The sequence below is a fragment of the Amblyomma mixtum genome, chromosome 2 (assembly GCF_055824585.1).
Source record: "Amblyomma mixtum isolate Tamu chromosome 2, ASM5582458v1, whole genome shotgun sequence".
NCBI lineage: Eukaryota > Metazoa > Arthropoda > Arachnida > Ixodida > Ixodidae > Amblyomma > Amblyomma mixtum.
The window spans coordinates 27,817,240-27,831,435 of NC_143013.1; the positions used below are offsets into that span (position 1 = coordinate 27,817,240).

Below are 14,196 nucleotides of genomic sequence, written 5' to 3' on the forward strand. Positions count from 1 at the left end.
CTTGCTGTGAAGTTCACCACAGCTGCACTGAATTCCATCACCCAAATGTGCTGAAAGCCTCTTTGACCACTTCCCACCTAATATCCTGCAAGCTGGAGTGGGTAAGCAGGCAGTGCAACGTATTTCTATACGCAAAAAATGTTAGCATAAGCTTACTGGAGCAAAGACTACTGCTACTACTACTACTACTGCTACTACTACTACTACTACTACTACAACAGGCTGACCACACGACCTTTATGTCAAGCGGTACCATTCTTCGCTGTGGTTTCGCAGCAGGTCTGGTGGAGCCGTTCATCTTGTGGTAGAGGCCACACGCGTTGCACAGGTAGTGGCCGGTGCCATCCCTGCGCCACAGGGGCGTGGAGATGGCGCCGCAGTTGACGCACTCCCGGGCTTCACCAAACCCCGCATACTCCGACGAGTCTGCACAGGGGAGGCCGAAGGGCGCAGTGGAAGGCAGCAGTAGGTCAGTGCACGCTTCCAGCAAAACTCGCAAGAACAATTTCCAGCTCCCATTAGGCAGCCAAATTTTCCGGTGCATTCCAAAGCCTTCCAGCCTCGCAAAACACTAACTTTGCTGCATATATACATGAACAAGACTACGCTAGCAAGCTAATATTACACTAATAACAATGCACTAGCCATGCCACATGCGGGAATGCCAGAGTAGACATGTTGTAACCATTAATCTCCTGGTTTCATACCTAATAAAACATTGAATTGACATATTGCTCAGAAGGACTTCAGTACGCAGTGTTCAGGATTTCTATCAGCTCACCTCCTGGAGTACAAATAATAAATATACAAATTGAGTAGCGGTGTGCGAATATTCGAAATTTTCGAATATTATTCGAATAGTATAATTTTAGTATTCGTATTCGATTCGAGATCTAAGTATTCGTGTTGTTTCGAATATTCGATCCGACGCGAATATTCGTACCCAGCCGAATATTCTATTGCGAGCACCAGCGTTCATTTCGGTCCGAAAGTCCTATCAAAAGAGACATAACAATATAGCGGCGCCCAGAGCAATGCATAACGTTGGACCATGCAGTAGCTGACTACGCTGGTGAGCTTTTTTGTGGCTATGCCTGCGAAGCTGGTATAGTCAGAGCTCTGCACGAAATACCTCGCAATACGTGCCAGTTCAGTGCCAAGTGAGAGGACATTTTTGTGGCTGCAGAAGTCGCTTCGGCTAGAAGGGAACTAGCTACTTCTGCCTGACCGTGTGGAGCAGCCGCTTTTCCTTCACGACAACCTTTTATGTTCATCCCAGCAACGCGCTTTTGTACTTATGGCAAGCTAGCCTTAATCAATGCTGTGTACTAGCCATCTTGTCTGATATTTCCACTCTTCTATGAATAATGTTCGAGCCTTTAATTCTTTTTGTGCAGCCACACACATCTTTTGTGTTCATTTCATCACTGATAGTTGAACTGTGATGTTCTTGGGTGCTCAAATAATGTTTTGTAGTTGTTAAATGCATCTGTCCTTCATTATTTGATATTCGATTCGATATTCGGAACCAAGTATTCGTATTCGAAAAATTTGATATTCGCACACCCCTAAAACTGAGCTTTCTCAGTAGCAGCTTTGAATACAAAAAAGGTACGGCAGCGTAACTTCCAATCGAAAAAGCCTTCATCAATGCACACTCCTTTAAAGGGGCTTTCTCAAGCTGGCTCTCGCACAGTCTGTGAGAGAAAAGAAACAAGGCATGGCTGCTTTCTAATTATGTATTCACCTATCAATCATAAGAATGGGAACAGATCCTTTGTCACTTTCAGTGAATCTCATTCACAGGCACAAGGAAGTTTTGTACAGAATTTTCAGTCGGTAAATAACTCTGACTGTGGTCCTCTTCACAAATATATTGCAACATGCCTTATATAAGCTTCAGGTGACAGAACAGCATTTCCTGGGTAATGGTTTATGGGGTTTAAATGTCCCAAAGCGACTAAGGCTATGGCTCAACACATTTATCGATGAAAGCTTGTGTTCCTGCTTCAAATCTGAGAAACAAGTTTTCTCCAAGTAATAGCGTCAAGGGGCTGAACTGACATAGCAGTGTGAGGAAATGTACACTTACTGAAAGCGACAACATTTGACTACCTCATGGGAGCTTTTGAGACATCTCAGCACAAGCAAGGTCCCAAATGACAATATGAAATCAGCAAGTGATGGAAATGCTGATGACCAAGCAAAGTAATCACACAATCTCAAAGCACACGTGATGCCTGCAGACAAACTTTGCATATTTTGTATGCTGATATAACATTTGTAAAATGGGCAATTCTTTCTCATGAGAGCATTATGGTAACAATTCAGAAAAATTATGATAAACCACTGATGTTGCTTCGTTCTTTTGCATCTAGTGCTGTCTTATGAGCAAAGTTTAATGCTCGCATCCAATGTGATTAGTATATTCAATGATCTCAAGAACTTAATTTCTATTCCTGCTTTGCCATCTCTTAATGACAAAATTCCCATGGAAACAGGCACAAAAGGTACATATAGATATTCAAAGTGCCAACTAATCTCATGCCGTCACACTGAAGCTATCAGTTCACAAAAGGAATAAATGAATTAGTTCAAGAAGATCTTAAAAAAAAAATGTTTCCTTACAATGACGTCCCGTGTTGCAGAACACTGAGAAAAAGGACCGCACACTCAACTTTTGAATTCAGGCAACAGGGCACTAAAACACATGATGCACCATAACAAGCATACATAAACGCTGAAACCAGACACACAAATTCAAAAAAGTTAACGGAAGTGGTGTGTGACAATATGCACAACGCTGACAAAAGAGGGCGCAAAATATATCAGTGACGCTATAAGCAGAAACTTCATAGAAGCGATGAAACAAATTAATTAAGAACAGGAGCCAGATCAACAATTGGCACAGACAGACTGAAGAATATGGTAAGGTGACAACGTCACATTAGATCATGGTAGGATTACCATAGAACGCAATCTGTAATCAATCGTAGGAATGAAAATCAGATACATAGAGACCCACTTAAACCAAGCATTCAGAAACTAGTTTGAGACCTGGGTCAAACACAGCAAATTAAAACTCATTATAAAACTGATTTGGTTTATGGGGTTTAACAACCCAAAGCTACTCAGGCTATGAGAGATGCCGCAGTGAAGGGCTCCGGAAATTTCGACCATCTGGGGTTCTTTAACGTGCACTGACATCGCACAGCACACGCGCCTCTAGAATTTTGCCTTCATCGAAATTCGATGGTCGTGGCCGGTATCGAACCCGCATCTCAGCTGAGCGCCATAACTACTGAGCCACTGCAGCGGCTCCCAAACCCCAAATGCTCAGGTAAAACCAATGCACCGTACACTAACACTTGAAAAAGAAAAATAAGGCACAAAATGGTCTTCATTGTTCATGTGCACAGCCCAGTTCATTTTTGGTGGGCTCAACGGAGCCGAAATTCCTCAAGAAAGAAGGAACAGTCTTCTGAATTGCAGTCCAAATGGATGATGTGCTTGAAAATGTGTTTGTGCCTGCGACTTCCAAAGTTAGTTGGAGAAATGTGGGGCGCAGACGTTTTCATTGCCTACGTCAAGTGCAGATTTCAATGCCACACAAACAATGTGGCCACGCTGTAAACCCATCATAGGTCCTGGAAAAAAAAAAAAAAAATTCAGTTAATCATGCATTCAAAAATCCTCGAGTCAGCTAGGGTGGCTCTAATTGGATTCACAAAGCAATCAAAATATTTCTCTACTAAACGGGCACAAACTTCTTTGAAGCTTGTGCAATGAAGCCAATCATTACTTCAGCACCAATATTTTATGTGCAGTGCTGCGTTCCTAAAGATACCACTTAACAAGAGGCCCTGTCTGTGCAAAAAATATTATATTTCAAATGAATTACACTACACTGTTCACAGCATCAATTTGTTACTTGTATACGAAAAACTCGTGGAGAAAAATATTTTTGTCCTACCTCAAGTTCTGAGATCTACGCTTCACAAGCCATATTTGGCCTCAGTAAAAGTGTGACACTGAATTCACTGCCAATCATTCATGCAAGTTCAGTAACAAGCATGACTTAGCAAAAAGGCATGCCATACTGACCTGAACAGCACCATCGCGCACACAATGCCCTTGAACAGGACCTTTACAATGTGAATGCTTGAGACCACCAGCTGATCAACTGCATTCTCACCTAAAAAAGCTTTAGGAGGAATAGTAACCTCAAAAATATTGGAATGCGCATGACTTTCAAAGCAGACAGTTAAAAGCTGCATGACCCGAAAGGTGCGCCACATAGCGTGTAAAAAAGCATGACATGCAGAGCACAGCCTGTCCGGTCTATAAGTGTGTGCACCGTACGCGTTTTTCAAACCGTACATTTCATGTAGTCCTTTGAAAAGTGCCCCTTCAAAGGGTAAAGCGCTCCATTATACTTTTTTTTTTTTTTCCGGAACGCGTTACTATGGAGGCATGGCAGGAAACCACAAATCTAACAGCATGACCCCACGCCAAGCGTGTGCACGCGAACACACGTATCAAAACGCCGCACTCAGATAGCACTTGTCAAGTCCGCCAGCGGTCTCCCGACGACCGGCCGCGCTCGGAAACACAACAATACAAATCTGTCAGCTACAATGGAATGCGAGAACGCAGTCCCAAAGGGAGTGTATGTACTCACGCTCAACTCGATCACAGCACGCAGTGGAGCCACGGACAGACAGAGAATAAAACAAAAGCAGAACAAAGCTGCACGCCAGGTGTTGTTTCCAGCGCGGATATTTTAGGCCCCAGCGATGCAACGTCACGGGAGACGGTAAAAATACGATTAAAGATGCGAGACGGCGATAAGCCTCGGCTGGGCTAGGCGATCGGCGAACGGCGGCCGCAAAATTTGGAGGATAAGATACAGCGCCGTGGAACTTCTCGCGACGAAAATCAGCGCAGCCAAGAACCGATAACGACCGCAAAGAGTTAGCATGCTCTAAAAAAAGGAAACAAACGCGCGTCATAGCCAATGGTGTAAACATACACCGCTCCCCATCGCCGAACAGAAGGAAATTCTTCCTGGGTTTGAACGTGTCCACGGGTTCGAAACAGAGAATAAGGTGAACTGTTTAGTCGACCAAATCTGGCCAGTTGAAGGAGGACAAACGCAGCAGTGGCAATATTTATCAGCTGATCGCGATTGCCAGCTTGAGATAAGCAGGCACTCAACAATAGGTCGATTGAGGGAGATTTGAGACCCGATTGCTGCCGAACGTCGAGCTAAATTTCGGTGGCGCGCCCCAGGACGCTGCAAAATCGAACGCGTCGCGCGAGTTACAACACCGCGGCCCGATCGCAAAAAGGTGCGCTCCAGTGACCACCAACAAAGCGAAGATTGCCAAGCTAGTTTCTTGTATGTTTTCGTTTCGGAGGCTTACGGCAGCCTTCGCTATCGGAAGCGATAGCACGACAATGGCAGCTAAAACCCTGCGATTATGCGAAACATATTTTTCCCGCATTTACGAAGTGACGTCATGGCCAATAAATACGAGCAACGACGCGAAACAAGACGCTAAAAGATGTATGGAAACAATAACATACTTCGTTCGAGGACGCCGCCATTACGTGAAGCGAGAGCTTCCTTTAGCTGGATTTTCGTGATGGTACGATAAGCGGCGCCACCGGTGCGTAATCAAAACAAATAAGCCTAAAGATGTCTTATAATAACATATATTCTAAAAACGTACTTTTTATTTTTTTAAGTTATAAACTAGTAAAATATGTTCTGGTAAATAAAAATACTTGAGATTAACTTGTCTGACCTACTTTTCCTCGAGTACTGCTACTGCCCTCCAGTGGCGGATCGCGGAATTAAACTTGGCGCTTGATTTGAAATTTCTTGCCGCGGTAAGCTGCCTGTTCACTTAGCTAGCTTTGCCTTGCTCGCATTTACGCATTTTACCGCTGGTTCAGAGGTAACTACATTAGTTCTGTTCTGAAAGCGTTATGCCATCAAGCTCGAAAAACACGACCAGACAATGGAGGCGCAAACATGAGCTCTACACTGAGGGCTGGGCCGCATATGGGTCGAATAATGTATCTTCCGTTTTTTTTTTTTTTTCTTAAATCTGTTTTCCAACGTATGACGAGCACATTAAGACTCACTCACGCGGTTTCTCCGATAATTCTCGCAAAAAAAAAAGAAAATAAAAGGTTTGTAAACTGAAAGGCACGCTCACGTTTCTCTGCAGCACACCAGGTTTTCTCTGCGATGCACATCTAGATATGTGACGAGGTTACTTTGTCTCATATGACAACTCTTTTTCCCTGCGCCTGGTATCATGATGGCGCCGTGTTCAGGAGTATAAGTGCTTAACTACGTGATACGCTGGTGACCCGAACTGCCGGACACGCGGTTCGGCTGAGCTCAATCAGCCAATCAGAGAGAAGACTGGCAAATGGCTTCTTTCATATTGTAGCTTCTTCCACATAATTTAATCAAGGAAGACGGTACACTAATTTCCCTTCAGTTGCGTTTCAGTTCATTCCCGTTGCACAGACTGCACGGTTGGGAATCCTTAATTGAACTCTGCCTCTTGCTGCGCAGTGATAGAACGCAATCAAAACTTCTGCGCTCGCGACGTCACGCTGTCTGTGTAATTTTAGTACTCTGCGTTATCAAAAGCGTGCAGTATTGGGGAAGCTATAGAAGCGGTGGAACCTAATTACGAGGCCGGACACACCAATATATTCGTCGCGACAGTGGTTCGTTATCGTGGCATGCAACCGTGGGCGGCGGCACAAGTGCGAAGGTGCAATTTAGGACGCGTTTTACGGGGGAACTATCTAACCAGCACGACACCCGGTGGCGGTGTTTGCACATCAGCTCTATCAGCTCTAGTTTCCTCAATGCTGCATGGCTTTAGTGACAATGTCGTCGACGGTTCGAGCGACAGGCGTGGGTCGGATTCTGCTGCCATGCAGTTGCTCAGGCAGAAGTATGAGAATAAACGGGTCACGTGATTACAACCACAGCATACGACTAGCAGCACAGCACAGCGCGTGTTCTGACAGCACGCCGCGATGATTGCGTTTCGCTTCATCTCAACTCTACAGCGTGGGGCAACGATCCAAACCCGTCAGAGCTGGCTGTTCGTCTGCGATCCGTCAGCAAACGTGACATTGAAGTAGAGCAGACGCACATGACATATTACATTTGATTGCATACATTGATAATTAGTTTCTATTCGAAAAGACAGCCTTCCAAGGAAAGTTTAGCCTACGCAGGGAATTGGAGCCAATAATTTCGCTCTCCGCTTTTTGGCCCGTAATGAGTACTGCTAATCCCCTTAACAAAAAAAAAAGAAAAAGAAACCTTCAGAGGACAGTTAGTGGAAAACGGTTGTTTAAGCCGTGAATACGTGTTTTAGATACAAAAGCCCCATATTTATGACCTCATTTTGGGCTCTAAAATATGCTCCGGACGGGCACTATAAATCACAACAAGAAACGAATCTGTCTGCGTGCAAAACAGTTGTGTAGACCCGGCAGGTGCTTTCCTATCTCCGGCTAGCGGCGATGTGTGAAGGCGCTTCTAATTTCCCTGATCTGTTTATTGACTTCACGGTGATCCTGATGTGTGCAGGGTACCTTTCAGTGCTACACATTTGAGCACGTGCAGCTCGACAACAAGTACAGAAGCGAAATTTCCCTTGGCAGGTGGACGTCACTAGCGACATCAGTGCGGGCAGTTTTAGTATAGTGCGATCCGATACAGCTAGGCGCCACCTCCGCATATGTGCATCCGAGAGGTTCCTACTGCTCATGCGCAGAGCTGGGCAATATTCTTTTGATTTATTTTTATTTGCCCACCCTACTTTATGTTCATGCGTAGACGGCCTCGAAGGACCAGTCACATGCACCTGCCACTGTGGAGGCGCGGTTGTGTACTTGGGTAAGAAGGCTATGTTAGCCACTATAGGAACTGTTGCCGGATACAACTCAAGAACCAAGCGGCAAATGGCGCTCAAAGGAGGGCCCGCAGCCAACGGCGTCTCACCGCGACGTCACGGCAATGGGTAGCCGCCATTGGCTGAAGACTCCTCCGAGCGACATTTGCCGCGCTGTTCACGGGCGAAAACAAAGCACAGAGAGGACACACACATAACAAGGATGTGTGCATGTCCTCTTCATGTCTTATGAACTAGCTCCTGTCATCGAGTACCAATCGGCCCGAACTGTATAACTCTGCGACGCTAGAAGATCGCGAGGTGATAGAACTAGCTAAAGGAGAGAACATTACTCTAGCATCGCTTTGGTATCGTCGGAATTGGCGCTTTCGCCTGTCGCTGCTTCCATTTCCGTGAGCGAAGGATCTTCTTCCTTTCGGGTTAGTATTTGTTTCGGAACATTTCAGTGATTGTGCGGGAATTGTGCACTTCAACTCTCTCTCGAAACTTTATTATGAGCAGGGGTTGGCAGGTGTTTGAGGTGCACGGCGCTACCCAGGTATCTCCAGCGTCTGGTGCCTCAGGCGATGTAGGTCGTCAAGCCACAGAAAAATCCACCCAACACATACAACGTTCCTGTTTTATCGCAATGTGCGTGGCGCGTGGCAAAAAAAGAAAAAAAGAAGCCAAACAATTTTCTAGTAATAAGCAGCAATAAAAACGAGAGCGACATTTGAAATTATTTTTTTTCAGAAGCTATTCAGAAGGGCAAAGCACATCAGTAGCCTTACTTCTCGTCAAAAGTTCGACCTGTCTCATTAAACCCTTTCAGTTTTCCTTTCTTTTCTTTTTTTACATTTATGCGCGCTGCACAGAAAACAGCTGGTGATTGCATTTCGAACATTCTCTGGCAAGTTTATGCTTGCACCGACATCCCAGCAGTTGCCATGCTGGCAAACCAGATTACACAGCAATTACTAACGTAGCGAAGAGCTGAAAATTTCCCGGCGATATCGACTGCAGTGTCATCATGCTGAGAGCTATTCCACAACATGACCAAAGTATACACGAACAAAGCCATAGCTTCGAAAATGCCATTTGAACGCCGCGTAGCGCTAACAAGTAAGCTTTGGCCTCTACAGAGCACAGTGGCAGAAGCTACAGAAAAGTTCTTTAGGCACACGCAGATGTCAGTGCGCCTTTGTGAACAATTGCAGAAAGTTCGTGCTACTACTTCAATTTTGGTCGCGTCAGGTGCGCACAACAGTCCAGAGAGCAACATGGCGGTGCCCACGAAGTCCTAATTGAAAACGCCTATTGAAAAGGTCTATAGATAGCAAGAAGAGTAGGCCTATAATCGAGCTATAACGCGCTCTAATACCAGAGTCACAAAGGAAAGGAAAACATTACACGAGGTCCTTAACGATTCAAGTTCATCAACACGAGTATTTTCGGAGCTTAGTGTCAGGTTTAACTCTCCAAAATGTCATGATAGTGGTAGCACCGAAGAAGGGATAGGAAAGTTTAACACGAATATGAAGCTGAGGTTAGAAATTTAATGTTATTCGGCCGTGATACCGGAATTATCTTGTATGATTATGCCTTTGTTTTGCCGTGAGAAAATAGCTATAAACTGATGCACTATACCACACCGGCCACGATCAAATCTAAACTGTTGGTAAAAATGGCGCCTGTCTCAGGGAAAATGTTTTAGAAACTCCTCGCAGAGAATAAGACAGTCACAAAGTAAACAGGGGAGGGGAAAGCCTCAGGGTTTTTGCCATCGTTTCGAAAAGAGGACTTGTATTCCTCTGGGCGAAGACAAATTCGTGCGCTGACCACTTCGCCTTCTTCCCAGCTCAGGCCGGGGGCAGCGCAGGGAGTGGAAAACGAAAACGGAAAGCAGCAGCAACATTTGCTGCGGCGCCGGCCGCCGCCGCCACACCGGCGCCATTTGCGACAAACTGTGGCTTTACCAGGACTTGCCGTCGCTGTGACCGCGTAACTACGCATTAATGCGGCGGTTCTTTCCAACCAAAAACTTGATTGCGCCCAGAATGCGCCATTAAAGGGACAGTGAGGAGAGCACTATTAATATTTTTTTTATAGCAAATTTCGATAGTTCGGCATGTCATGGCTTTGTTGCCACTTGGCCGGCAGCGAAAGATGCATTTATTTCTAAGGAAGTTGGATTCGAAGTTGAAAAAGTTTTTCCCGCCGCTCTGATTCAAACTTGGGATTCTCCTATGACGACACAGGACTAAGTGACGTGAAACATGACGTGAACATGACGTAACGCAGACTCCGTGATTTCTGGCCGCCAGCAGTGCGGCCTAGCAGCAGCCGAAACGAAAGCTACCGCCGGCCGCACGTTGAAGGCATCTATCGGGTATTGCGGCCGTCGCTAAGTCGCTTCGCTTACGTTTGCACTGGCGTTTTGCCAGCTTACGATGGATCTCGTTCTCGAAGTCGTCCACGAAGTTCTCGCAAATAGACACCTTTAGCGTACCGTGTACCTTGTTACCGCTAGAGGAATACCGGGAGCCCGCCTACCGCCGATTAGCAGGCGCTGATTGGTTCCGATGCTGCAGGCGCGCGCGTAGCTGCCGGGTACATGGCGCCATCTGGCGACGTCAATAAGATTTGCGCATGCATTGGCTGCGCCTCAGTGATTCGTGGTTTCTAGTGTTGCTAGAACCATTGCTTCTAGCAACACTGTTTTGTCCTATGACGTCACCACGCTTGTACTTGCGAGTTTGGCCTGTGGCGGCGATACCTGTATTTTGATTCTATCTCTTTTCTACGTTACAAGAGCTTTCTTTTCAGTATGACTGGCGTTTTTGTAATCAGGAGCTGGTATTCCGTCGATACAAGCCAACTTCAATTTCTCCTCAGTGTCCCTTTAATGCAGTTGGGTAGACTAGTTCACGGTGGCGTTCAGGAGGACATCCCCACACCGGTGGTGCATGCTACGGGTCCACAAGAAGCGTCGGATGCCAAATTCGAAAGCATCGTCCGTGACAGATGACGTCAGCAAAGGACATAAACTCTCAATAAAAGTGACCACCGGCATGAGCTCAGCGAGAAAAGTTCTTACCGCTTACAGCTTTCACACCGTTTCTTCGTTATTGGTACTCATGAACACCACAGAGGGCACTGAGGACGGCGATGTGTACAACATAGTACAACATGATGACGTCTCTGAGGCGACATCAGCCATGCCGAGCTTTTTGCTCGGTTTGTAATTGCTTTCAGTCGCACATAAAATACTGTTTCAGGCACGCAGGTTCACGCACTACATTCATCTTGAACATGTGGCAACAGCACTGAAGAGCTGCTCCGTAAAATAACGACACTTTTCGTGGACCGTAAAATAACGTTTCAATACGGATTGCGTGATTAGGGTGGCATTGTACTGGTGCACAAAATAAGGTACCGTCATGCTGACTTTCCATCAACTATGCCGAGCTTTCTCCAGCGTAATTCACGCGCTGCGTAGGAAGAGGAATCTCTATACCATTAGGTCGTGTAATGACTGCGGCCATCAGTACCTGAAGTACTAAGAGATGAAAGTATGGAATTATCGTCCGCAAGGTACTCTTTCCTCCTCGATACTTCCAACACAGCGGCAGTAACACGGTGGAAATGGTCTGGGTGGCTCAGGCCAATCCCCTGCAACCTGCGTCCGCTGAATGTAGAATTACATGCGTCGTCCCCGCCGTCCTCAGCTCCCCTCAACGCCGGGCACTGGAGGACATTCTGCTCCAGTTCTCGTCTGTATTTGACTTCGCCGAACCCAATGGGCCGCCCTCTATCCACGTCTCGCATCCGTCGCACCATCGACACCGGTTCATCCCGCCCGATCTGCCAAAAGCTCAATCTTGTGTCGCCATCAGAGCGGAAGGTGATTAACGATGTTCAGGATATGCTCCACAAGGGCGTAATTCAGAAGTTGTCCAACCGTTGGGCGGCTCCAGTAATTCTGGTGCGTAAGAAGGACAGCACGTGGCAGTTTTACGTGGATTATCGCCATCCGAATGCCGTCACCAAAAACGACGGCATACCCGCTAACTCGTATAGATGGCACCATAGACTGTCTTCCTGCCGCCTCGTACGTTTCTTGTGTCGATCTAAGCCCCGGTTATTGAATGACTCCTGTGCACCCTGGGGATAAGGAAGAAGAAAAAGGCCTTTGTCACGCCAGACGGTCTTTTTGAATTCAATATGATGCCATTCGGACTTTGCAATGCGCCTGCAACCTTCGGACGATTTACGGACACGGTCTTGCGCGGCTTAAAATGAGACAGTACGTGCTGCCTCGATGACGTCATCATTTTTGGAAGAAGCTTCGATGAGCATAACGAAGGCTTAGATGTTGTCATGGGACTGTTTGCATCACGCCGGTCTAGTTTTCAGTTCGAAGAAGTGCCGGTTTGGCGTGCGTCAAGCGTTTGTGCTCGGACATCTCGTCGACGAACCAGGCATGCACTCTGATCCTCAAAAAACTGCGGCTGTTGAGTCATGTAAACCACCACAGAATGCATGCCAAAGAGCTCCGCAGTTTTCTGGTACTATGCGCTTATTTGCACTTTTTATGCACCGCTTCGCTGGCATCGCCTTCCCGTTGAAGCGTCTTCTATACAAAGGCGCCCCTTTTGACTGGACTCCCGAGAGGGACGCTTCCTTTCCTCAACTGAAGTTCTTCTTGACGTCACATTCTATCCTCCGGCACTTTGATCCTTCCATGCTAACCGATGTTCATACGGATGCAAGTAGTGTTGGCATTGGTGCTGTTCTGGTACAACGCGGCGACGAGCAAGAGCATGTTACTGCATACCACAGCCGTTTCCTAAGCAAGCGAGAGCGGAAGTATATATACAAGGTATTTCACCTAAGACCTATTTCACCATTTTTAAAAATAGGCTTTTTGAGTTAGAAGAGCGATTTTTTCGGCATTGCATTGTCAACGGTAAAGTACATCAGAATGCAAGTAAGGCGTGCTAGCTAGCAGGGTGGTTAACTAATATTGAATAATTCACTTTTAACTATTACTTTTAGGCTACTTAATTATTAAAAGGCATGCAGCCCATCTTAAGTAACGTCCATATCAGTTTTTAGAATTGCGAAAACACGATTACCCTCGGCGTTGTGGTCCAACAAATTCCGGATATTTCGACGAGTTGCGTGCACTGTAGAGGTTGCTTTGCCTGCAAGCTTCTCACAGCGCATGCATTTTGGCGCGATGTAGGCAAAATTTGTTGGGCCACAGCGCCGAGCGTAACCACGTTTTCGAAATTCTAAAAACTGATATGGATATTACTTACGGTGGGCTACATGTCTCTCAATAATTAAGGAGCCCAACGGTAACAGTTTAAAAGTGAACTATTCAATTTTAGTTAACCGGCCTCCTGGTTAGGATGCCTTCGCTGTATATTTTACCGCTTACCATGCTATGCTAAAAAAAATCTCTTCTAACTCAAAAAGCCTATTTTTTAATATTGTGCAAAATCAGGTGAAACGCCCTGTATTTACACACACGGTCGTCGAACAGTGATCTTCACTGTCCAGCTGTTTCGCTCATACTTGTACGGACGTCCATTCTACATCGTCGCTGACCATCACTCTCTCTGCTGGCTGGTTAACTTTCGTGATCTTTATGGTCGTCTCTCGAGCCGGGCCTTTCTCCCACAGGAGCGTAACTTCGCTGCAGTGTACAAGAGTGGTCGACGACTCACCGACGTCGACTGTCTTCGCGGTCGCTACAACATATTTGGCGCCGGTGTTCTAAGGTCAAAAGTTCCTTGCAAGGGCTGAAATAAAATTTACAAGATTATATACTGTGGTTATAAGCTATTTTCTTCTTGTTGTTTTTCCAAGTCTGTAAGCGTCGTATATATGCTAAGAAACTAATAACCTCTTCGAATTACCGCGACAGTGCTGTGACTTCACTGTTACATGGTTGAGAATAATATAAAAAGTTGTCAAGTTTACTTCTTTTCGCATAAAGTGAGGGATCATCTGTTGCGTGTGCGCGTGTGTAGTCGCACGCGAGGGCAGATTCCCGCCGTTTCTCATATCTGCACATGGATCCTGTACTAGGCGCTGGTTATGGATCCGATCATCTTAGCGTATATAGAAGACTGTGCAAACAAATGACATGCAAAAAAAAAAAACCATTGAAAGAAAAACAAATGCCGATTTTTGAACATTTGGCAACTAAGGCCCAGAAGCCTTAGTTGGATTTCCCCGCTTATTTGGT

The 14,196-nt window shown here is 45.9% G+C and overlaps 1 protein-coding gene across 2 annotated transcripts in view; it reads right to left on the reverse strand.

Moving 5' to 3' along the window:
* The window catches only part of LOC149358774 (uncharacterized), a 161,720-nt gene that overhangs the window by 23,859 nt on the left and 123,665 nt on the right, over nt 1-14,196 (reverse strand). The window contains exon 5 of one of the 2 annotated variants that reach the window (XM_089570960.1): nt 254-426. In XM_089570960.1, the coding sequence (XP_089427086.1) occupies nt 254-426 (173 nt within the window). Of the gene's footprint in view, nt 1-235; nt 427-14,196 lie in introns of both variants that reach the window. The other variant, XM_089570959.1, reaches the window with a different exon arrangement.